General features: G+C 41.4%; 1 protein-coding gene across 9 annotated transcripts in view; it reads left to right on the forward strand.

The window, feature by feature from the left end:
• The window catches only part of LOC122917706 (transient receptor potential cation channel subfamily M member 3), a 484842-nt gene that overhangs the window by 304924 nt on the left and 153814 nt on the right, over positions 1–26104 (forward strand). For all 9 annotated transcript variants that reach the window (XM_044265920.1, XM_044265921.1, XM_044265913.1 and 6 more), the window contains 2 exons: positions 1875–2049; positions 22986–23109. In XM_044265920.1, the coding sequence (XP_044121855.1) occupies positions 1875–2049; positions 22986–23109 (299 nt within the window). The remainder of the gene's footprint in view (positions 1–1874; positions 2050–22985; positions 23110–26104) is intronic.

Here is a 26104-nt window from a genome sequence, read left to right on the forward strand (position 1 = left end):
CATTAATGGTCTTTGAGCCAAAGGGCAGCCGCACTGACCTTTTGCTTCCCACTTCCCGCTTCCCTCCCCTTGGACCTAAAGCAGGAATTTTCAAATGTTCTCCATCCACAGGAACATCCAATGGCACCATGGGTCATCCGTCTCCTATAATTCCCTCTGGAGTACAAAAAGAAATCTTGGGACCCACAATCATCATTTTCTTATACTTTTAATATGTTGATTTAAAAATAGCACCCATTTTTGTGTAACTAACATTGTGGACCATTCCTTTAAGATGAAAATCAAACCATGAAAAACACTGACTTAGTGAAGAGAAGTCCCCAGGGTACTGATAATACTGTAGAAGTGTAACAGGTCACCCACATCAAACACAATCCCTTCTTTTTTTTTTTTTTTTTTTTTTTTAAAGATTTTGTTTATTTATTTGACAGACAGATTACATGTAGGCAGAGAGAGAGGAGGAAGCAGGCTCCCTGCTGAGCAGAAAGCCTGACGCGGGGCTCAATCCCAGGACCCTGAGATCATGACCTGAGCCGAAGGCAGAGGCTCAACCCACTGAGCCACCCAGGCACCCCAAACACAATCCGTTCTTAATGGAGCAAGAAATACTATTGTTTCTCACAGGGCAGCAGTTTCTGGATAAAAGGGGGAAAAAAAAACAACCCACAACAGGAGGGGGAAAGGGAAAAACTGAGATGACTAAAGGCTTTTTTTTTAGTTCGTATTTACAGAAGTGGTACAGAATCTTGATTATTTCTTTTTTAAGATAGCTTCTCTGTATAAAACCATCATTTTTTTAAACCATCTCATTTTTATGGTACTTCTCAATTCCTTAACTATTCTGGGAAGGTGAAGAGTGAGAAAATGCCGTGTGATACCAAAATGAGCAAGAGAAGTAGTTCGAGAACCGTGCCGACCCTTGGAGAGGTCACTTGAAAATGAACTTCTTCATTTCTTTTTCATCGTTGTCTCTCATGGACATTCGTTTTTAACACTCGTCTTTAATATGTTGGGTTGAACCCTATGTGACTGCTGATGTTAGGGCAAGTTTTACATCTTTGAGCTCACCAGGAATAGCTGAAATACTTGAGAAAAAGTCTGGGACACCCCAGAATTCAACAACTGAATTCAACACCTGTTTCCAGACCACCCACCATGTGCCTCGCACCTTGCTCAATGGTGAGGACACAGTAATAGCAGGAGGCAGTTGGCAGATGCCAAGTAGTCATTCTTTATCATGACTACTATGCTGTTAAGAACCCATAATCCAGAAGATCATTTATGGTCAGATATACATAGACCCCCTAATGTAGCCAGTAGTTGACTCAACAAGTGTAAATATGTCCCCAGCTGATTTTGGTAATCTTTAATAAAGGGAACCTTTCAGGTGTTTTCTTAGCACTGTGATGACATCAGGGATCTGACCTATTTTAAATTCCCGTTTTCCACGTAAGAAACTAAACCACTGGGTACAAAGGAGACTTGCTTAAGGTCACATTTAGCTTCCAATCTTCCGGTTGCTGGCTCAGGACTTCATCTACTAACCTTCCTTCCTCTCCCTCCTCACCCTGTGCACACACCCCTCCTGCCCCCGGAAAGTAGGGTGGTGGGTGCCTTCACCAGCCCCAGCACCCCGGGAGCTCTGTCCGGGGAGAGGGCAAAGTCAGATAGACTCTGTGGTGGGGAGATTCTGCGAAAGGATTTTCTGTACAATTTTTGCTCCGTATTTTATCCCTTCATATGTTGTTATCTCCCCCGTGCTCAGTAATTTTAGTTTGTGCTTTTTGTTTCCCTTTTTTGTTTCTTTGGTTTGCTGGCTTTGTGTTCTTTTCTCTTTTTTTTTTTTTTCCTTTTCTTTTCCTTTTTTAATGCAGGAATCGGTCAAGGCGTTCCGGTGGTGGCGCTCATTGTGGAAGGAGGACCCAATGTGATCTCGATTGTCTTGGAGTACCTTCGAGACACCCCTCCCGTGCCTGTTGTTGTCTGTGATGGGAGTGGACGGGCATCTGACATCCTGGCATTTGGGCATAAATATTCAGAAGAAGGCGGGTAGGTAATTTACCAGGCCCCGTAAGAGACCTTTGAGTACAAAGCCTGTGTTCAAAGCTCTGAGAGATCGTATCCATTGATGGAGACGTTTGGTCTTGGGAAGGTGGTAGGGAAGATATTCTAGATGTCCTATGAAGTGAGAAATTCCATGAAAGCCCCACTAGACCAGACTAATAAGGAAGAAAAAAGGGGAAAGAGGGGTCATAGCACTTCTCTTCATTTCTTCTCTCTTCTGCTCTTCCCACTATGGAGAAGCAGGGACTAGGTTTGAACACAACAAGGACAGCTAATCCAGACCCTATGGTTCATGCAAGAACTTTGGGAGAAGCTGGGATGTGCAGCTTTCCGGTTCAACCTCCAAACACCAGCTTCACCAAACTGCTGCATGTTTACAAAGGCCAAAGGTTTACCAAAACTTTGGGTGGCCTGTGCTGTCAAATCCTTCTAGATCGGCTCAAAAAGCAGAGCCTCTAACCACTCTGGTCCTCTGTACGTCCTTCCTGGCCTCCTGCCCATGCACTTTCCTTGGTCTGTCTGTCCCCTGTTGGTATTTTCAACGGTCCAAAGCCCCAACCCCAAAAAGGACCTCCCTTCCCGCCTTCCCTACCAATCTGAGGTCCCACCCAGGGAGTGGTAAAAATCCAAGCACTCCAGTATTATTGATCAAAATAGCTTATCCTGATGTGTGAATAAGTTTAAGGAAGAAAACTCAGGAGGAGTCATTGAATTTATTTATTTTTACTTATTTTTGTTTTTGTTTTTTGTTTGTTTTTAATTTTTTAATTTTTTTAATGAATATATAATGTATTATTAGCCCTAGGGGTACAGGTCTGTGAATTGCCAGGTTTACACACTTCACAGCACTCACCATTATTTTTATTTTTTTAAGATCTTATTGATTTACATAATCTTGTACCCAGCATGGGGGGGCTCAAGCTCACAACCCCAAGATTAAGAGTCCCTCGCTCTTCAGACAGGGGCAGCCAGGCACCCCTGGTCATTGAATTTTTAAATAAGGAAGTTTCTCACCTAATCGGTTCTCCTAACCCATGAACCTGGTGGAAGAAAGGAGCCCCAGAGGAGATGGGATCTTTTATTTATCCCTTTTACAAACACACACAAAGTGCCCACTGGGCACCACACGTGCAGATAGGAAAAAGCATAACAACTCTTCCTAGCCTCCGAGAGCTCCTAGGAAGTCTAGTAGGTAGACAAGCGTGTAATGATAATAGTGAGTGACTGGTGAACTTGCCCGGTGCGGGACACTCCATGCCTCACCGTCCACCAGGTGGCCATTCACACAGCACCCTTCCTGACCTGAATACAGGAGAGTCACAGGCCTTCCAGCTAACAGGGCATACAGGGACAGTGATTTCAGGCCCCCTTAAAGCTTTTGATATGAAAAAAAAAAACCGAAAACAAAAGCCAATATTCATAAGCATGAAATCGAAGTTTGCTTCCTGGCAAATTGATACTACTTTTTTGTTCTCCTTTCATTGTAAGTATTGGTCCATTCTCTAACTAAAAAACTCAAAAGAACACTAGCCCGAAAGCCTCTATGTGGGTTACGAACCAGAGCTCGGGATCCTCAACTGTGCTTTGATTTTATTATAAATTTAGCCATAGTGCTCAGCGATTTATATATAGCAGTGTGTTCCTTTTGCAAACATACCTGAAGAATTTACACAGTTTTTAGCTTTGGCTTCCTTTCTGCCTTCCCAGTGCTTATAATCACCGTACGGTGTTTCCACAAAGTAGACACAAGGCTGCATTGAGAATGCACATTTCCTTTTCAGAAAATTCATGGAGAAGTGAACTGTTGGTCTCAGCATTTCAGGTCTTCTAGGTCTGTGCACACTGAGGGTCTGGGTCCAGGGCCTCCCTTTTGTTCTATTATGGGTTGTATACTTTCAAAGTGTTACAGTTTTTTGCTCAGTTGCTCTTCCTGATTCTGTTTTGTATGTAGGGGAAATGGTACACGCCTTAGAGATTGGGTGGAACCAGGGGGACAGATGCACAGAGCAGTTACGTACTTGCCACGATCCCAGGTCAGGACTCTTCCTGGTCTATTACAGAAATTCACTGAAATGGATTTTGTGACATCTGCATTCATGTTTCTTACGTAGTACTTCAGTGGTCCTGTTGTTTGGCTGTAGGTGCACTTAAGTTCCCTTTAGCGTCCCCTTTGTATTGTAATTTCTTATTTTTTTTACTATTCTATGTAGTCCCAAAAGATAAAATCAGTGAATTCCTGGCTGTAAACAGAGCTGACCAGTGTGGGTTCCTCTTTTTCCTCCAACTTTCCTTTGGAAAAAAAAATTAAGTTTTTACCTAAATTCCAATTAACACATAGTATAATATTAGTGTCAGGCATCATATAGATAGACTCTTTTCCTTCCCCCGACCCAGACCCAAATAAGAGTTAGAATACCATGCCCTTCTAACTTTAATTGGCAATTCTGGCAAGCCAAAGTTTAGTTTTAGTTCTGTTTATTTTATGACCAGTGTGCAAAAGTGTAGTTGTGTGCAAACATATAAACCAAGTGGATCATCAAAGAATTAAATAGCATGAAGATGGAGAATTAAGATCTAATTTCTAACCTTGGGAATTATTAAACTTAAAACTTAAAAACTTTTAAGAAACACTTAGAAATAGTTATTAAGAAAATACAAACTTCAAGAGAAACTTTATATTTGCCAACCCAAATATACAAGTCTGCATTTATTTACTTTATAGGCTGTTAGAATAGAAGTATGCTCTTGCTCCAGGAAAGCAATTATAAATTTATCCTGATAAATGAATTTGTGACGTTGCTCTGTGTCATTTGAATAACTGCCAGAATTAACCATGTTTATTTCGCTTGAATAAGAAGTTGTCTAGCCACACATGTATAACTGATTTAAAAAAGCACTTCCAAGGAACAGTATTTTACAGGAGTGTGTTTTCTTTTAAGATTTTGTTTATTTATTTGACACAGAGAGATCACAAGTAGGCAGAGAGGCAGGCAGAGAAAGACGGAGTAGCAGGCTCCCTGCTGAGCAGAGAGCCCAATGCGGGGCTCGATCCCAGGACCCTGGGATCATGACCTGAGCCGAAGGCAGAGGCTTTAACCCACTGACCCATCCAGGCAACCCGGGAGTGTGTTTTCTTTATGCTGAAAAAAAAAAAAAAAAACTCAAAAAACAAACAAAAATGAGCCCATTTCTGACTACATTCACCAAGAATTTCTTTTTTGATTCCCAAAAAGTCCAACAGAGTTGGGATATATTTCACTACAAATAAATATAAATGTGTAACTATATGTTCATATAGACAAACATATATAAATAAATGGGTATCATTGTACATATAAAATTGATTATAGAAAACACACATACCTTGTTTACTAAACCTTGAATCAGAGTTTGGAGTCATTGATTTTTGCTTTTGGGGTTTTTTTTTTTTTTTTTGGTTATTCAAATATGCTTTAAAATGTTTCAAAATCATTTACAAATGGTTAGATAAATAATACAGGTCCAAGGACTGGTAAATGTGTATATTCAACTCTAAAGCTTTTCATTTTATAATCTTAAAGAAGTGAATGAAATTTACACACATTCTGGTTTAACTTTTGTGAACTTGCTATTTTGCCTTTAAATTCCCTGTTATTAACCACCTTCCAAGAATATGAATTTGAAATGGCATCACTTTGGAAGCAAGTTATAATTGGCAAAACTAATTAACTTTTGAAGATGAGATTACTGGTGATAGAGGAAGACAGACTTTATCTATACCCATGCAAATGGGTCTCTGTGCTATGGCACACGCTTCCCAAAAGAAATGGCCAAATTCTCTTTTTCCCTTATTGTCCTACTAGATTTTCTATTTCTCCTCTGTCATAGTTTAAAATGAGTCACAGATCCCTTTCCCTAACTAATTTCATTCCTTAAAAATCTTACCAATTTTTTTTTCTGAATCATGAATGACTAAACACTGCAAACAGAAACAGATTAATGCCACCCAGGAGCATTAGATTTGATGACCTACATTTTCTTTTCTTTTTTTCTTTTTTAAAGATTTTATTTATTCATTTGACAGAGAGAGACAGCGAGAGAGGGAACACAAGCAGGGGGAGTGAGAGAGGGAGAAGCAGGCTTCTGCTGAGCAGGGAGCCTGAGGTAGGGGTCCATCTCAGGGTCCTGGGATCATGACCTGAGCTGAAGGCAAACGCTTAGCAACTGAGCTGCCCAGGCACCCCAATGACCTACATTTTCAAATACTAAGATTCAGTACTAAGATTCTACTTTTGGCTGCTGACCAAGGAAGCCAACCAACATCACGCATTGTCAGGAACACCTTTCAGGGGATAGGTGCCTGCAGCTGAAGTCAGAGGTTGCTTGAAAATTCATAATCTAAGTTTCAGATTGCAGAGAAACATAGTCTAGCTCATTTAGCAGTCAGTGAGAAAGAGTCGCACAGATGAAAAATGTCAGTGTGAAAAAGGCATCTGAATGCATGTGTGTTCTGAGACGATGTCCCTCGTTCCTCTGGGTTTTATTGCCAATCCTTACATTTATCTTGGTGTCTTTTTCCCATAAGTAATTATATGGATTTAGCATTTTTAGAGCACCTAGGACAAGAAAAAGGACCTGTGATAGCAGAAAGCCTTACAGATCTTAAGTAGTATCTGGATAACTTTGGGGAAGTTACCAGTGGGAAAGACACTAGGACTCTTCCCATTATTCTGTGTCGGTGGAATTTGTAGTAGATATGGTGGAGAAACACTGAGAAATGGCCTTCTCTTGAGGACAGGAATAAATTTTTTAAAAATCAAATGAATCAAATAGAAATTCTGATATTCCCTCTTTTGGCCTACTCTTGAGGAATAGATTTTTAAAAAATCAAATAAATCAAAAAATCTTATCTTCCCTGTTTTAAGGGAGCTTAATAAAGGTCCCTTTGTTTTTTTAATTAGCTGAGCTGAAGGCATAAATGGAAGGCAAAGTGGAGATGAATAAGGAAAAATAGGTTGCATGGCTTCCCATTTTATCTCTGTCCTAGCACAGATGTAACAAAAGTTTGTTTCTCTCCAAGTTCACATCAAAATGGGCAAAATTAGGAGGAAGTTGCCAGAAAACTAGCCATTTTAGAAATCCAGGTGTGGTCTGTATCCCTAGGGCATATCACTCTGTGCAATGGTTACTAATGCTTCTTCTGCTGCTTGAGATTTCCATCTAAGGCTGAAGGCTGTCACAGCCCTCTCATTTGTCTCCATGAGATCTGCTGAAAGGAGGTAATTGATCTCGGTGGTTTGTATCCCAGTATGATTTAGACATAATTGGAATGTCAAGTGAGGAAGAAGGAAACAAATATCAAGCATGCTGACTTCAAGTGTCCATTTCAGTTTCCATTAATTTCATCTTACCTTGTCTCTTTTCTAGAATTTTCTGTAAGAGATTAGCCTGTCAAAACTTGAGTCTGTTTTGTAACTTTCTGAGAAGGAAGGAAAGAAAGTTGGAAACATGTTGTACAGACAAAGGATATTGGGGGCTTTATTTATAAAAAGCGTTGTTTTTGTAAACGTTTCTAAGTTAACATTTATGCATGGGACTGCTAGAGAATGAGCAAGACATGGTCCTGTCAGAGATTCTAGAATGGAGATTAAAACATAGGCATAAATACAGATAACTAGATGGTCACATGTGCTGTGATAAATGTACAAAGTGTTTCAAGAGCCCAGAGGACAAAGTACTTGAGTCTGGCATTCCTCCCAAAGATCTATTCAGTGGAACAGCCTATGTTAATTACACACAAAATGGCAATATAATGACTCTGTTGCTCCTGTTCTCCATTTTCCTTTAAAAACTGGATCCAAACTGAGGATCAGCCTGATTGACCAAGAAAAAGCTAATACTTGACCCTCTTTAATGTAGCGCAACACAAAACGAAGAATCAGTCTGCATGGTATTGAAGGAAAGTCAGTAAAAAGGATAATTTTATGAGATAGGGTGTTTGGAGGTCTGTGTACATATTATTACATTGAATTTATATATACTCAAATTTATCTTTAAATATGTTACATAGGATATGACACATGTTAATTATATATTTCTATAACTATAATTCAAATATATTAATATATATTTACATATAAATATAATTTGAATCTATATATCAATATTCTGTTTTTATATTGATATTTATTACATATTGATTATATTAATATATTTTATATTATATATTTATATATGGAATTTCTATATTTTGATTTAAATGACAAATTAATTAAATTGATTATATGCATAATTAGTATGTGTGTGTATATATATACACACACATACACTAATGCCTGTAATTATTAAATTGCAATTTTGCAATTTTTACATTGCAATTTTCCCGTCCATGAAATATATTACAGATATTGCTGTATAGACACCTGTGACATTGTCTCCCCAGTTCCAGAAGGTTGGAGTAACTTCATTTATTCAAAATAAAGTATGGTCACTTGATTCATCCATGCTGTGTCAACATGGAGAAGACGAAGCATTGACTTTAAAACAATTACCTAGCATTCATGGAAGAAAGTACTAGTGAGGGGAGAAGTTTTACTGATCTCAGTTGGTCAGTCAGTTCTCCTATTGATTAAATTTGCTTTATAATTGCTCAGCTCCAAGCGGGTAAACTGTGGCCTTGAATATAAACAGCAGACATCAGAAAGAAAAACAAAAAACACAGAGCTGAGTAACCCATTATGATAAACCAATCCTTTTCAGAGAACCACTGCCCCTGACTTTTAGACAGCCCATCAATACCAAGTGAAGATTTCAAAGGATGGATTAACTATGTTCCTCTGAGATTTGGTTAGCTAACTTCTTGACCACTTATTACACAGAAAACATTGAAAATAGGCATAATAATCCTGATTCAGTGTGCCTGGGCTGGGTTGCAGGAAACTGTCCTTGAAACCAAAATCCCAGTGATGCTCGGGCACCTGGGTGGCTCAGCCAGTTAAGCATCTACTCTTGACTTCAGCCCAGGTCATGATCTCAGGGCCTTGGGATTGAGCCCTATGTAGGGCTCCATGCTCAGCAGGGAGTCTGCTTGAGATTCTCTCTCTCCCTCTTCCTCTTCCCCTTCCCCTACTTGTTGGCTTGTTCTCTCTAAAATATAAACCTTTAAAAAAAAAAAATCCCAGTGATTCCAACCAGAGTGGTCCATGGACCACACCTGCAGAAACTCTTAAATGTATATGAATGAACTTTGTCTTCATATTTCTCTGATGTTTTCAGAAAGAGCTTCATCACTTTCTACACGTCATGCATGTACTGGGCACACCAACCATTGCTCTGTTACCACAAGCACTTTGTACCCACTTCCAACTTTTGTCTCTGGAACCCAGTTGACTTAAAAAGTTTATTTAGCAAGGATCACCTCATTTATTTCTTGATCACAGCTGTTTTTGGTTCCAAACATCTGTTAGACTTGAAAATCTCCCCCTTGAAGAAAAAGCTTTGCCACAGAAATGCTTGTTTTGACAGGACTGGTAAATAGCTCTGTTCATATTTACATGGACTTCTTAAGGGCATTCAGTTCATTTCCTCCTTTCTTTTGAAAATGATTTTCTGACTAGGTCAAAATGGATGACCAATTTCAAAAGAGAAAAGAAGATAATGAGAAACATAAAGGTGTTTAGACCCAAAATGGTGCTAGTTGTGAAGCACAGCTTTCTCTGCTGTGGAAGATGCCACAGAGAGTCATCAAGGCCACTACATTCAGCATTAGAAGGGCCTGGCTCATTTACCTTAGACTTCATAATTGCAGGGGACAACCCTTTAAGAGTCCCAATTTTCCACATGCCTGTAGCATTGATTTTCACTTTTTAAAAGCCCTTGGGTCCCTTCTCATATGGAACCTCAGAAGTACAATATATAATGAAAATACAGAAAGGGAAATTAGACAATCAGTTCCATTCACTATAGCACCAAGAACCAAAAGATGCCTGGGAATAAAACTAACCTAAGAGGTAAAGGCTCTGTACTCAAGGAACTACAGAACACGCATGAAAGAAATTGAAGAAGACACAAAAAAGATGGAAAAGCATTCCATGCTCATGGATTGGAAGAACAGACATTGTTAAAATGTCTATACTGCCTAGAGCAATCTATACTTTCAGTACCATCCTGATCAAAGTTCCACCACTGTTCTTCAAACAGCTGGATCAAACAATCCTTAAATTTGTGTGGAACCAGAAGAGACCCTGAATTGCTAAGGAAATGTTAAAAAAGAAAAACAAAACCAGGGGCATCATGTTACCTGACTTCAGGCTTTACTACAAAGCTGTGATCACCAAGACAGCATGATACTGTCTCAAAAACAGACACATAGACCAATGGAACAGAGTAGACAGTCCAGATATGGACCTGCAACTCTCTGGTCAACTAATCTTCGACAAAGCAGGAAAAAATATACAGTAGAAAAAAGACAGTCTCTTCAATAAAATGGTGCTGGGAAAATTGGACAGCTATGTATAGAAGAATGAAATTCGACCATTCTCTTACACCATACACAAAGATAAACTTGAAACAGATAAAAGACCTCAACATGAGGCAGGAATCTATCAAAATCCTAGAGGAGAACATAGGAAGTAACCTCTTTGACATCAGCCACAGCAACTTCTTTAAAAACCTGTCTCCAAAAGCAAAGGAAACAAAGCGAAAATGAACTTTTGGGACCTCATCAAGATCAAAAGCTTCTGCACAGCAAAGGAAACAGTCAATAAAACAAAGAAGCAAACCACAGAATGGGAGAAAATATTCGCAAATGACACTACAGACAAAAGGCTGATATCCAAGATCTATAAAGAACTCCTCAAACTCAACACACACAAAACAGATAATCATCAAAAAATGGGCAGAAGACATGAACAGACACTTCTCCAAAGAAGACATACAAATGACTAGGAGACATATGAAAAAATGTTCATCATCATTAGCCATCAGGGAGATTTAAATCAAAACCACATTGAGATACCACCTTATACCAGTTAGAATGGCCGAAATCAACAAGACAGTAAACAACAAGTGTTAGAGAAGATGTGGAGAAAGGGGAACCCTCTTACACTGTTGGTGAGAATGCAAGTTGGTGCAGCCACTTTGGAAAACAGTGTGGAGATTCCTTAAGAAATTAAAAATAGAGCTTCCCTATGACCCTGCAATTGCACTACTGGTTATTTACCCCAAAGATAGAGATGTGGTGAAAAGAAGGGCCATCTGTACCCCAATGTTCATAGCAGCAATGGCCATGGTCGCTAAACTATGAAAAGAGCCAAGATACCCTTCAAAAGATGAATAATAAAGAAGATGTGGTCCATATATACAATGGAATATTATGCCTCCATTAGAAAGGATGAATACCCAGCTTTTGTATCAACATGGACGGGACTGGAGGAGAATATACTGAGTGAAATAAGTCAAGCAGACAGAGTCAATTATATATGGTTTCACTTACTTGTGGAGCATAAGGAATAACACAGAGGACATTGGGAGTTGGGGAGAAATGAGTTGGGGGAGATCAGAGTGGGAGACAAACCATGAGAGACTGTGGACTCTGAGAAACTGAGGATTTTGGAGGGGAGGAGGATGGGGTTGGTCAGTATTAAGGAGGGCACATATTGTGTGGAACACTGGGTGTGGTGAATAAATAACGAATCTTGGAACGCTGAAAAAAATTAAATTAAAAAAAAATAAGACAAGATACACACATGTTTACATGTTTACTCTGGTGAAGCTGAGGTGGAAGGCCTAGACCAGTAGTTCTCAAGTGTTTATCTTGCATCAGAATCACCTCGAGGGCTTATTAAAAATCACATAGCTGGGCTCCATCTCAGATTTTCTAGTTCGGTCAGATTGGCCAGGTGATTTGCTTTTCCAAGAAGTACCCAGGAGATGCAGATGCTGTTGGTCCAGGGACCATAATTTGAGAGCCACTGGTCTAGAGCCTCTCTCTGTCCAGCTGTCACTCACTCAGACAGCTCTGAAGCACCTCCTCAAAATTCTAGGGGCTTCTTTGTGGAGCCAGTTAAAGACCATTAATCCACAGGTCAAGACCACAGTCCTTTGCTTGGACTCAAGACCCTTTGCATTCTGGCCCCAGCTGCTTCCTAGGGCCATCTCAACGAACCTTCCATTCACCAAACAACCAGACTGATTTGTCCTCCCCATTGCTGCCTTAGCAGGAGATGTACACGTCCATGTCCCCACCTGCTTCTACAAGATAGCCTCTTTCTCCTGTGAAGAGAAGCCATGAGGACTTCAAAATCCACAAACACATTTAAAGTGTGTCTGAGGGAGCATCAGATAATAAAATGCCCTGGTATTTAATACCTCTACCTTAGAGGAGATGAATTTTGATCATCCTGGCAGACAGGAGAACCTGCAGCTTCTAGAATTAGAGTGGATTAACATCTCACCCGCTGGTATCATTAATAATAGATAACGTTTGCAGTGTTCTTAATGGATTTCCATTAGGTTCCCCACGTAGTTCTCATTGTTGATTATGGACCACAGGATTCATAAAAACTAAATAGAGCAGTGACCACGTGCTGTAAAAGCTTCTTCCACCAGAGACACGCTAAAGATACATTAATGTAGCATTCCAAGGTTAACTCACATCTGTACTACTGTTGTCAAGAAAAGTCTCCACTCAGCTTCAATGAGCTTTCTCTTTAGTTGTCGTAATTGCTGGACAACTGTACTCAAGTTGATATACATATTCATTGTGTTTTCTGGAGATAATTCAGTGCAAATCAAGTATCCGTAAGCAGTGATCTAAAATAAGCAGTAAAAATCTATTCCTTTGAATTCATGGAGGTCCTAGTTCAGTGTCTTGGAGACAAACCTAAAATCTGGAGTTCTTCAACACTGTGACATCCTTGGTATTCACCATTTGATAGTATATTTGAGATTTTATTATCTCTAATGCAGGCATGACAAATAGTTTTCATCTTGAGTGTCAACAATAATCCACTGATACCAGCATCCTAGGATGTTGTGTTGAGAATGAGTCTGAGGCCACATTTGGGCTCAGGGGAAAGAGTTCCATGGTGAATTAACAATGATGCAAAGAAAGAGCCATACAGTCAACGTGCCATGGGTGGCTACTTTTATTCTGGAGTGAAGACAAAGTGTTCTAGATAACCCCATATATCACTACCAGACAGTCATCAAATAGTACATTGAATTATGAAGCCAAGGGGAAAATAAATTTATCTGCCTGAAATATGTCTGGGAAATAGTCAATGTTTCATCAACACCATGAAGTGCATCAGTCTAAATTATCTGACAATATGAGTCCTTCCCTACAGGCATAATACATAGGATATCAGAAACAAGAGGCTCTTTGTTGTGGGGTACTGTTTGAAGCTGCATTGAGGGACAGATTAACTGAGCAGTTGTCTATGGATAATTTATAAGAAAGAATAATTGAAAAACTGTGAGGAATTAATCCATCACTAATCCATCTGAAAAAATAGTCTTACTTGCTCCCACATCTCTTAGAGTCGAATATGGGGTCCGAAGGAATCTTTGACAAATTATTTAGACTGAGAGCTGAGATTTACCCCACCCTTTCCCCCCTGTACCTGTGACCCTCTTCCCAAAAGCATACTTGAAACATTGAATTTTTTTAAAGCTTCTGCATGCAAGAACCTGATCTAAACATGGTCTATCATCCACTCTCTGGGGTGGTTATGATAATTATCCCCATTTTATAAATAAGGAAATTGAGAACAGAAAGATTAGGACATTTGCTCAACAGCTCCTGCTAGGGAGGGTCTGTCCTGGAACATTGGGGCTGGAAGCTATAGTCCTAGCAGCTACGTGGTATTGCCTCTGGGAGTAGGAGACCAGGAACTGCAGGAGGCTTGCAGGCCCTAGAGCCGAGTGATTCTTCATAACAGCTTCCAGCTGCCCCCCTTCTCTCACGTGCTGGTGAGCATCTGCTCTGAGTAAATGTTGGACCAGCCTTTAAAACATGTCAGTTAAAGAGGAGCCAGCATTTTTGCCTGCCCAAGAAGCTCATACATCCAAGACAAGCTCTGATTCTGTCCTTTACAGAGGGCCTAAAACGATAAAAATCCCACTGTTCCTCCTGCCTGGCGACATGCAATAGTCGTGGATGGGGTGATCACAGAGGGCGTGTGCTCCCCTTCAGTTTTGGCAGCAGAGATGCTACCTGACCATGAGACAGTCCCTGTATACTTCGGCAACCTGCAACAGTTTTCACTCTTGGGCATGTTCATACCCAAAAGAAGGAAAGGAGAGAAATTACAGACACAGCCAACACTGCTGAGGATTTTTCACCTACATGTCTTCCTAGTTTCTGCCCAAGGTAACGAGCTTGGCAGCCCCGTCTGCCTCAAGAGCATTGCTGTCCAGTAGAACCTTCTGTGATGATGGCAATGTCCTCAATCCAGTCAGATGGCCACTGAACACTTGAGCTGTCATTAGTGTGACTAAGGATTTGAATTTTAAATTTATTAGCTGTACATCCATTTAAATTTGAATTGCCATGTGTGGCTAACAGCTCCTATATTGGATAACATAACTAATTGAGCTACCACTTGGGGACCCCTTCAGTGTCTGATGGATTTTCAGTGTTATTGGACATTGTTCCCTTCGTTGTTTAATTACATTTTTTCGTCCAACATTATGTGTTCAGTCATTCAACAAATATTTTTTAAAAGATTTATTTATTTTAGAATGAGAGTGAGCAAGAGAGCACATGAACTGGGGGAGGGGCAGAGGGAGAAGGAGAGAGAGCATGTCAAGCAGACTCCCCGCTGAGCATGGAGCCCATAGTGGGACTCAATCTCGGAACCCTGAGATAATGACCTGAGCCAAAATGGAGAGTTAAATGCTTAACTGACACACCCACCCAGGTACCCTTCAACAAATATTTTTTGAAGACCTCCTCTGTTCCAGACACTGTTCTAGGCACTGGTAAAAATACACCTGTCAAGAAAATAGACAAAAGTGTGGTTATGGATCTTAGATTTTAGCAGGGTCAGATAGATAATAAGTAGTTAACTTAATAAGTGCACTATACAATACTTTAGAAAGTGATATGCTATGGGCAAAGAGAAGGGAGAACAGAATCAAGGTAATAGGATTGTGGAAAAGCATCTGTCTTCAGCACCTTGATCCTTGATGTAGACCAAGAAAATAGAATACATAAGTAATACCACATGTCATCATCCATGCATCCAAGGAGTTAGTCTAGTTAGGAATTTCTTGGATTAATCTGTCTTTATGAAATGCCACACACAAAATGCCTAGCAGAGATCTTGTCTTATAATAGATACAGTGTGCCTCTCTTTACAACCCTCAACCCCACTGCACCACCCCCCTTCTGTTTCCTTTTGTATGTGTATCCGCACCTTCTGTTTTACCATATCTAGCTCAAGATTCTAGAGTGGATTTTTTAAAAAGTAAAAAAATAAGGAGAAAGTGAACATAAATAAGAACTGCTCCCTCTGGGGGTATTGGTAAATGATATTTTTTGAACAGATCATATCCACAAGTGTGCATCCTTCCCGATTACAGGCAGCTTCTCCAAGATCATTCTCACCACCTCACGTGACTAGATAAAACCCTCAGGAAAAGCCCAGGTGAACCACTTTTCTTAGCTACATATTAAGACAAGATAGAGGTACTATTTTCACAGGTCTTTGCTGATAGAAGCCATTTGTATCTGGAGTTGATCTCCCATAAGAAGTTGGGCAAAGTAGGTTACTCCCCATCCCATCCCATCTGTTGGTCATTGCCCTGGGTCCCATTCACATCTTCCCCAATTTTCTGTCAAACAAGAAATGGTTTCTACAAGCCATCAGCATCTGTCAGTTACCTGTGAGTTTAACATGAAATATCACTTAACCTAAGAGTTGCTCTTAGGGATCCCAGTGGTTGAGCAAAATATTTTTTGGCTTCTTAGTTAATTAAAAGGAACTTCGGGCATCAGAAACGCTGGGGAGTAATTCTGGGGGAAACAGTAGATCCTTAAAACTGTGTTACTCAGTCTCAGTCTTCTCACACATAAGATATAGAACATCCTATCTCAGGGATAAAACAGAAGAAATCTCCCCTTGTATCTAGTCATTAAGCAACAAAATACTAACTTTACATAACCACACTGAGTTGAGCCTACATATTTAGGTCAGTGTAGTTCATTATCAAAGATTCTTCCTTCCTGACTCTCTTGTCCTCTAAGGTCAGCTCTGGTGCTTTCAGATATATAATCTTTAGCAGATTAGTTTGCCACTGTAGTCTCCAGGCTCTTCATCTGCAAAACAGTGAGCTCCTAAGTTGTATCATGAATTTATCCCGAAGTTCAAATCCCTTGGCTAAATTTTCAGATGAACAACATACAAACTCCAGAAATGTCAGAAGTTGAGATGTTATCTTACCAGTGATGAGAAACTATTGCAGGGTTTTCAGAAGGATGTGTTGGAATCATCCCTGCTTTGTAGAACAGCCATTCAATCCAATGTGTGGAATGGATTAAGGGAGCATAGAGAAGAAACCGATTAGTAGTCTGTTGGTCCCATCCAAGTAAGATGGTGGAGGGCCCCAACAAAGGTAGATTAAGACTAATGTAAACTGGGGTGTGACTGGGTGGCTCAGTCAGTGAAGCATCTGACTCTTAATTTCATCTCAGGTCGTGATCTTGGGGTCGTGAGATCAAGCCCCTCATCAGGTCCCATGCTGGGTAGAGAGTCTACTCATGATTCCCTCTATTGTTCTCCCTCTGCCCGCCCCTTCAAAAAAAAAAAAAAAAAAAACATAACATAAATTGGACCAGTACTTTAGTAAGTCAGAATTTCTCTCAAGTTTTTGGCAGGTGCTTGTTGCTGCTTTTCCTCTCCAAACGGCCTTCAAATCGAGATGAGGTCACCAAGAAAACACCCTGCTGGTTTTGATGGTGACTTAAGCTGGGCATTAAGGCTGACCCAAGCATGCGCACATTTGGCTGAAGATGTCCTTTGCACACTGCACTTAAGAGGGACAGAGTACAATGATGGTGTCCATGGACAAAAGTCTCTGGCCGGATGCCCAAGGCCTAAAAGTAACCATCTGGTACATAGTATAAGCTAAACAGATGTAAACAAGCCACTGAAGCAAAGGAGAAAATATTTGCCAGTTCTGTGCTTTGAATCAGTAGTAACATTTGAAAATACTTCATACTTCAGAGTGGTTAGACTATCACTTTTAAGGAAAACGGTGATTCTCATAATCCACTATGAAAAGAAAAAAAAGGAAAGTAAGACACCTGATGCTGTTTATCATTCAACTGTGGAAAAGACTGATGCTTTATAATGTCTCATCTGAACAGAGCCCCTTGACGGGTTTGCTGGTCTCCAAGATGACCACCATCCGTATATTCCTTCTCTGTCTGTTCCTGCTTTCCTTCCACCAAGAGGTGGATTCCCTCCCTCCTCTCCTCTTGAACCCAGACTACTTTTAGACATGCTTGATTAATTGAATGTAAGGAAATGACATTCTGGGACTTGTGAGGTTAAATCAGAGGAAGTTATGACATCTTGGCCTGGGCCTCTTTGAATGCTCTCTTGGAATCCTCAATTTGAGAGAAGCCAGTTGTCCTGTATGAAGTCCATCCACCATGCAACCAGCAGAGAGAACAGTGCCAGCCAGTCCTCAGTTCTCTCCGCCATCCCAGGCTGGGTTCCAGACAAAGGAGTAGAGATGTCCTCTTGGACTTTGCACCCCAGCAGATGCTCATGGAGAGGAAAAAAGCCCCAGACATATGGCCCTGGTTGAGGCACCAAAGTCATCTACAGCCATTCTGTCCTCTCCAGCTGAGGACCCAGATATCACGGAGCAGCCATGAGTCATCCCCACTGTGCTCTGCCTCAATTCCTGACTCACAAATCTTCAACACACAGGAAAAAAAAAAAAAAAAAAAACTCTGTTACATCACTAAGTTTGGGGGTGTGTTACCTATTAATAGATGACCAGAATATATGGGTTACAACTCTATGAGTTCATTGAGGCTAAGACTAGATATTATTCATCTCTCCACCCCTTGCAGAGTGCCTGGCAGGCACCAGTCTTGTTTGCTGAATGAGTAAGTAGATGGGCAGAAGTCTGCATGGAGTGTTGGCCAGTTTCCATGGTGTGGAAGCCTCCTAAGTCTGCTATGCATCCCTCTTTCCCAAACGTAAGAAAGAACAGGTGATCTCTGACCTCTCTGAAGTGGGAAAGTTCTTTTTCCAGCTTGGATTGGGAGTGGTCTTATACCGTGGGGCCGAGCAAGAAGAGCTCCAGTGGCCTCAGGAGAGAGGTCTGTATTGCACAGAAAGGCCCCAGCCACTGGCCGTGCTCCTTAAGAAGACGGAATGTCAGTGAGCCAGGAGCCATGTGGGACTGGGTGTTTATAACACAAATGCTTGCATAAGGCTTGCTACGCATCAGGCCCTCTACAAAGATTAACTCATTAAATATTCACAAGTCTATGAGATAAGCAGTCTTGTAATTCTCACTTCACGTATATGAAAAACATGACACGGAAAGACCCAACAACTTGAACGAGATCCTATAGCTAGCAAGTGACCGCTTCCATCCAGAGAGCCTAACCCTGGTGACTGTGATGCTTTTTTTATTCACAGTGTTGTCCCACCTCTCTGGGAAGAATCGTGCTATTATGTGTGACCCCAGGGTCATGGCATTTGGGAGGAAGGGGTAACTTTTACTAAGCAAGAAGAAGGAGAAGAAGAAGGAAGAGGAAGAGGAGAGGGAGAAAGTTGGAAGAAGAAGGGGACAGGAAGAGAAGAAAAGAAAAATGCCGTTTTTTGGTGACCTTAGGAAAGACATGGAACCTTTCCGTGTCCTAAGGTTACATGTAGTAATTTGCTTTGGCATGAAGCCAATGACAAAATTTCATTTTTCTTTAGAGCATTAGAGATTCTCTGGCAAATGATGTCTTTTAAGTGCCCAATTGTGATACTACTAATGATCTTTATTTATAGAGGTACAATGTTCTCGTATTGTATCTGAAGAAATGAACCCAGAGCGTGTATGGAGGGCAGGAGAAGGGCTTCACTCCTCGATGAAAGCCATTAACCTACGTCTAGCTCGTCATGTCCCATTGAATCCTAAATGTATTTTCTTATTTTTAAATCAAGGAACAAAACTCGGATATGGCAGGTAATTAAAGTCATTATGAGAAAAGTGGGCACGTGTGGGTTGTATTGCTAACCTTTGAACAGAAAACAAATAGCCAAATTTGGGAAGGTCCGAGTACTGGATGAGCATCGACCTATTTCAGATACTTCTGTGACTCATCCAAAAAGCTCCAGATCACAAGTTCAGCGTCTAAATGGAAACACAAATGCCATAGTATGGAGATTTTCCTCACTTCAATGACTACCCTTCCTAAATCAAGAAACATTCTAATTTAAGGTATACCAAAAATAGCATTGATCCATATGGAGCCACAAATTAGCATTTTCTATAAATAGGCACCATTTTGTCAGAGGCCCAAGTCTAAAATGAAAATTTTATATAATACTATGACCATGTTTTGATGTCAAGAAATTCTCAATCACTATTCTGGTGCCATAAAAAGAAATCTAAAATGGGCTTATTTCTATTTTTTGCTGGTGATTAAATATCACGGTCAAAATTTTTAAATCATTCCGGTGTTGTGCAGGAAAAAAAAAAAGGCGAAGAGCTAGGAAAGCAGTAATTTCAAAAAAGTAGGCTTCCCAATATCCTACAGAGTATGGTCACAAAGTAAGAAAGGGCCCTTAGAGAAGACAGAGGAAGTCTTTGTGCCAAAAAGAAAACATCTCATTCAGCATAGCAAATACTTGTGAGGAAATCAGAAACAAATAGAATCTTCAACATACTAAATGCATTTTGTCATGGTCCTCACTTCCCTGTATCTTCTTCAAACTCATCTGATTTCCTTCAGATGTCCTATCACAAGAAGGAAAAGCAATTTCCTAAAACAAATATATATACTTAAATTTCTACTTCCAATGCAGATGAGTAGGAAACCAAAAGACATATGTAGAGGTTTCACACAGGAAAAGCAGCACCACGATGGAAGGCAGACTTGGCTCAAGCGCTGAGATCATCAGCCTCTGTGACTTTGTACACATCATTTGGTCTCTTGGGACCACAGTCTCCTCTTCTGCAAAGTGGAATTACTACCTGCTTCGCCCTCAGATTGTTATGAAAATCAGGTGATATGATGCCGTTGTATGTCCTAAACCATGATGTGCTCTGAACACATCAGATGCTATACAGGATCTTCTTTTAAAAGTTCTTAAACTCTTCCTGAAAAAAGCATGGGATCTATATTTCTTTGTCAAAAGGGGGAGATTTACAACTGCTCATGAGTTAATAAAGCCAAAGAAGCATAAAAAATGTTGATTTTCCTCTTGATGCAATCAGGATGGTACAAGAACTAAAGCCGGAATAACAGTCATTTGATGTTTAGTAAGTATAACTTAATCCTTTGGAAAGACTATGTCATCTTCGTCTCACCTAAAACCACTCTGTTCAATCAGTGGTGGGCACCCCACACTTTAGAAAGCACCAATCTAGAGAATCCTTGTACTTTTATAGGTAGAATTCTGGGTTTCTGTTGCTAAGTGATTTAACTAAAGGCACAGCTTCATTCAGTTGCAAAATTGGGCCAAAAAGTATAAGATCTTTATACTTCTTAGTATAAAGACATCTTCAAGGTCTTTCAGCTCTCCTCACTAATGAAGCTCATAATCGACTAAGTTGTACATGATTTCTCAGTTTTTACAAACGGATAGACTACATATGAATAACAGACAGGTCCCTCAAACAGTTAATGACCTCTGGGAACTGGGATTTCACTACGGATGGTTAGCAATGGAAAACAAATCTCGAGTTGTTATCAAAATTAAACACCTGCTGATGAATGATTAGATCTATCAGGTGGCTAATGAGAAGAGTCTCTTCTTGTGTTGTTAATCACGTATAGCATTTATGTATACTCAGTACCGCAGAACCCTCTAGACCCATCCACATGGGTTGCCTGTCAAGTCCAGTGCTCATGTCTTGACCCTTCAGGAAATTTGGCGACACAGATGGGATCATGTCACTCTCCCGCAGGTTCCTCATTACCTGTGGGATAAAATCCAAAGTCTCTAACACCATCTCAAAAGTCTCCCAGGATCTTCTCCATACTCACCCCTTTTGCAGCACCATCTTGTTTCACTCTTTCTTTTGCTCTCCATGTTCCAGCCATACCGACCCTATTTTTTCAGTCTGGGCTTGTTGGCACTAGTTCATCAGCCAAGAATGCTCTTCCTGAGCCCCAACACCTCCCCAATTGTGTTATGCTCCTGTATTCTTCAAGTGTCAGATTAAACAGCACTTCCTCAAAGGAGTCTTCCCTATACCCCCAGATTAGATTATATCCAACTGTCACAACTTTACTTTCTTTTTCAACGTCATCTGGATCATTCTCTTTTTCTAAATATTCTTGGTATAAATCTACTTGGGGTGCAGAAGCCGTAACCCCATCCTCCATCAAGCTGCATGACATTCCAGGATTCTTGAAACAATTCCGTCATGAGGAGTGCACCCTCCTCAAAGCTTAGGGCATCATATTGTCCAACCTAGTGGGCTCAGGTGATCCTCACTCAATCCTGGGGCACAGAAGGATATCCTCAAGCCTGCCATCTTGCTTTCTGAAAGCAACAAAATTTGTTATGCTTTCACATGAAAGCAAATGTTATAATTTGCTTCTCAGGTAGTCACAGTGATGAAGAGAGGCCTTGGAGTAATGAGAGAAAGTGGTGTAAGGGAAAGAGTACTGGACAAGGAATCAGAAGACCTAGATTCTAATTCTAGCTCTGACCTTAAGCATCTAGCTTAATACCTTTCCCTTTTCAATTGTAACAGACCTTTTGCCTACAGGGTTCCCATGAGCACCAAATGAAATACTTCTATTTTACTGCTTGTATAGAGGAGTTTCTGGTTCTTCAATTATGAGGGAAAAAATGATAAAACCCTAAAATGCTAGGCAAAGTATGATAATTTTGTCACTGGTCCTTGGAAGCAGTTTGATCCCCTGATTTTGGACAGAATCTATGAAGAGTAAAGTGATTTTTCATTCCCTGCCATCTGATGGCTGGTAAAGATAGCCCAGTTCTCACCGGGCCAGTTAGTGAAGGTGGTGTTAAAAGTTACATCTGGTTCGTCTTCGAGAGGGAACAGGGCAGTGACTGGGTATCAGGTACCTCCCTTGCTTTCCCTTGTTCTTCTCTAGCATGAAAACTCTCTCCAGATGAAATAGTCCATATTAAACCTCCTGTGGGTCAGTTTCCTGTTGGCTTATGTCAAGGCTTGACATAAATGGTGATCTGAATCATAGGTCAGAGAAGTCACCGCCTACAGGAAGTGGTTTTAGAAGGAACATAAGTCCCATGTCTCCTCATTGGTGCTCAAATTACTGAGATGGAAGCTTCTCCCCCCACAATTAGAGATGAACTTGAAATTTAAATCTTCATATATGTAATACAGTAAAGTTTTGCCACGGTGCTAAGGAGTAAGGCTTTTTTTTTTTTTTACAAGAGCACTTGAGGAAGAGAGTATTAGACACATGCCATATAAAAGGAAAAAAGAGAGACAAAGAAAAAAAAGGAACCAAATTCATCTTCTGAATTTACTCTTTTAGGTTCTGAGACATTAAAATGGATCATTATTTTTAAGTGTACTGTTGTTGTAGTTTTAAATTACCACAGCTGAAATAACTGTGGTGAGAAAAATACAGGAAGAAATAACTCCTGTCTAAACTCAATCCTCACAGTGCTTTCCTGGGTTCTAGAATATTCCTCAGAAACTCGTAGTGACAAGGAGCCAGGTTGACCTAATGTTGACATTGTTTCTAACTGCAGACTTATCAATGAATCTCTGAGGGACCAGCTGCTGGTGACCATCCAGAAGACTTTCACGTACACTCGGACCCAAGCCCAGCATCTGTTCATCATCCTCATGGAATGCATGAAGAAGAAGGAATTGGTATGTCAACAGCGTCCCCCCTGAGCGGCAGAGCCCTCTCCATATTCCCTTGGTCCTTCGAAACATTTTCTTGAATCACTCGCCAACTGTTCTTCATTTCCAGCCAAGCTCACAACGCTCCTCAGGCTCCATTGGCTCCTGTAGCCTCCTTCCCTCAGTAGCTAAGACACTACTTTCTGTGCCCGGATTTAATGAAGTGTGCACAGCCGGGCTTCCGCACCCTAGTGAAGCTCACCCCAATGCTTCCGATTGCCTCCACCAAATGAGTTGAGGAGAGAAAATAGGTTTCCTCCTGGAAAATGCTTCCCTTCAAGGCTTTCCCTTTGTTTGGGAGTTGGGAATCGCCGATGGGCTTATTGTCAAATATCTTAGTGACACAGGACTGCTATGCTAATATGCTCATCCATGCAGGTAGAAAAGGGAGGGACATGCCCCCGGAATGTTGGAAACTTCCATAGCTTCTGAAGTGTCCTCCAATAGCTACTGAAACATTTCTTACATCTGGTGAAAAGTGTCTTGCAAATGTGGTATCATCACAGAGACCTTCTGTTAGAGTGAGCAGAAATAACACGAGCTAACATTTAACGAGTACTTGCTATGTGCCAGGCAGCATGCTAAGTCTTTACATGTATTAACTCCTGCGATCTTTACAACGGGCCCAAAGAGAGAGGAGGGATCATTATCCTCACCTGACAGATGAGGAGATGCAGACAGACTTGATTAGTAAATGAGGAAGCAGGACTCCACACTGCAGTATTTCATCTCTGTGGAAAATGTTCTTAGCAGAAATCGCCTCACCAAAGCCCACTCTGAGCGGATTCCTTGCCCACCTCTGCAGGCAGAGCCTATCCTCAGAGGTCACATGAGTCTGCCTGCTGACAGGGGAAGTTAAAAGAGTAGCTTCTATCAGAGCAGAAGCCTCACTCAGGCTTTGAACCACCTCAAGGCCACGTGGGCATCTGGGGACACTGGGGAGGGGACACCTCACCTCCAGAGGGGCACCAGGGCCAGACCCTGACCGGTTCAGCCCCAGGGAAGCAGAGAGGGTTGGGAGGGTCTGGAGTGAGCCGCTTTCAGCCAGTTCCCCCACTAGACCCTAAGCTCCTCCAGGCACGGTCTGGAGCACTCTTGCTCACGATGGTGTCCCTATGCCCAGGACAGTGGCCGGCACACACCAGAGCTCGCTGAGACTGCCAGGAAGAGGGGGAGCAGGGGAAGTAGGCAATTTCTGAGTGTAAAAAGCCAAACATTTGGGAAAACTGGCCTTGATTCAAGTAAGCAAGACCCATGTCCAGAAAGCATCTGCATGACCTCCGTGAGAACCTTCAGCCCCTTCCAGGTTTGGGGCGGAAGTTGCCACCTCTAATTCTTGAGTATCCAAGGTAGTTTGGCCACCTGGTATAGAGAAGCCAGTGCACAGATGGGTTTCACACCCAGGACCGCTGCTACCCACAAGGAGACTATCAGTTCAAACTCTTCCTCTAGCCCCAAACTGGTACGTGAACCCCTGAACCTGCCACACATAGGATAGATTTCTTGCTGACTGCCTGCTAATGGCTTCCCAGTGCCAACCATGAGAACTTACCAGAACTCTCCATTTCAGCGGTCCTGTAAATTTCCTAGAAAGGCAGTTAGGATTAAAATTCCAGGAACCACTTGGAAGTCGTAAAACCAAATGAAGGTGAATGGCCTCTCCAGATGAGGTATTTTGCAGGACTGTTCCCTGGGATTCTGCCTAACAGTCATAGGTCGCTTCATCATGGTCCCTGCTGAAAAGGTCAAGTGTATTTTAGTGACAGATACTCACTGCAGGATAGATGACATATCCCTCACTGGAGGCTAAGGCGATGCAGTCTTAACAAGAAATACCTTGTCCTCATTTCCGTAAGTGGACAGGGATGAAGATTTTTAAAGTCATGTAATTAAAATGATTTTCATTTTTGGAGGGACTGTTTATGTATGTAGACAGTACTAGATGCTCTATAAAGATGTGGACAGGAGGTAGGCCTTGTTTCTCTCCTTTGGAGGGGACCAGGGGAAGGGACTGAGGTGGGAGAGGGAGGTACACCCAGTCAGGATAAGCCCCCCAGGGGCTGTCTTGCTGCGAAGCCCCAGGAACTACCCCCCATGCTGCCCAGGATAGCCCCTCCCAGGTCCAGAGAGCATCTGCATGACCTTTGCGAGGACTTTCAGCCCCTTGCAGGTTTGGAGGGAAAGTTGCCGCCTGTAAGAAGTAGCCTTCACAGGTGAAGTGGTATATGATATTTTGAGGACAGTCGAACTCTTGCTAAGTTCAGTGAAGGAACTTGGTTCCATCTCATGCCGGCATTGTCATAACTTCTGTAGTGAAGAACTTCACTGGGCAGGTGTAGTAGGCTTGTGAAGCTTGAGCCGCTGGGCCAGGTGGCCTCATGGAAAATACCTCTTCTTGGGCCTTTTGTGTTAATGCTTTCTATCCATTTCATATTGTTCTTGGAGAAATTTGCTTCTCCTGTCTCGCTCTCACCCACACGCTCCTTGTCTTCCTTGTTTCTGTCCCCCCACTAAGCTGGTCTGCCCCAGTCCAGTACCGTCCCGCAATCCATTCTGTATGCCGAAGGGTTGGCAAACATCCGGGGTTTGTGCCCTGCCCAAAGTCTCTGTCACAGTTTCTTTGTTTATGTGCTTCTTTGTTTTTAAACAACACTTCAAAAATCTCAAAGCCATTTCCTACTTACTGGCCATCAAGAAACAGGCCGTGGGCCAAAGGGGACCCACGAGCTGTGCTTTGCTGGCGGCTGCCACTCGGTGCTGCCGGCTACTTCCGACCTCGGCCCAGAACCGATGACATCACTCCTTCGAATGGAAGGTGTCCTGTGTTGCTTCAATTTCTGGTCTTAAGTTCCACCACTTTTTTATGGACCTTTCATGTTACCTTTCATGTAGTTAATTTTTTATTGCCTGTTTCCCTTCATTCATTCAAACTCAGAGCTCTCTCGTTAGCCGTAACCAATGG

Source organism: Neovison vison, chromosome 9, assembly GCF_020171115.1.
Source record: "Neovison vison isolate M4711 chromosome 9, ASM_NN_V1, whole genome shotgun sequence".
Lineage (NCBI taxonomy): Eukaryota > Metazoa > Chordata > Mammalia > Carnivora > Mustelidae > Neogale > Neogale vison.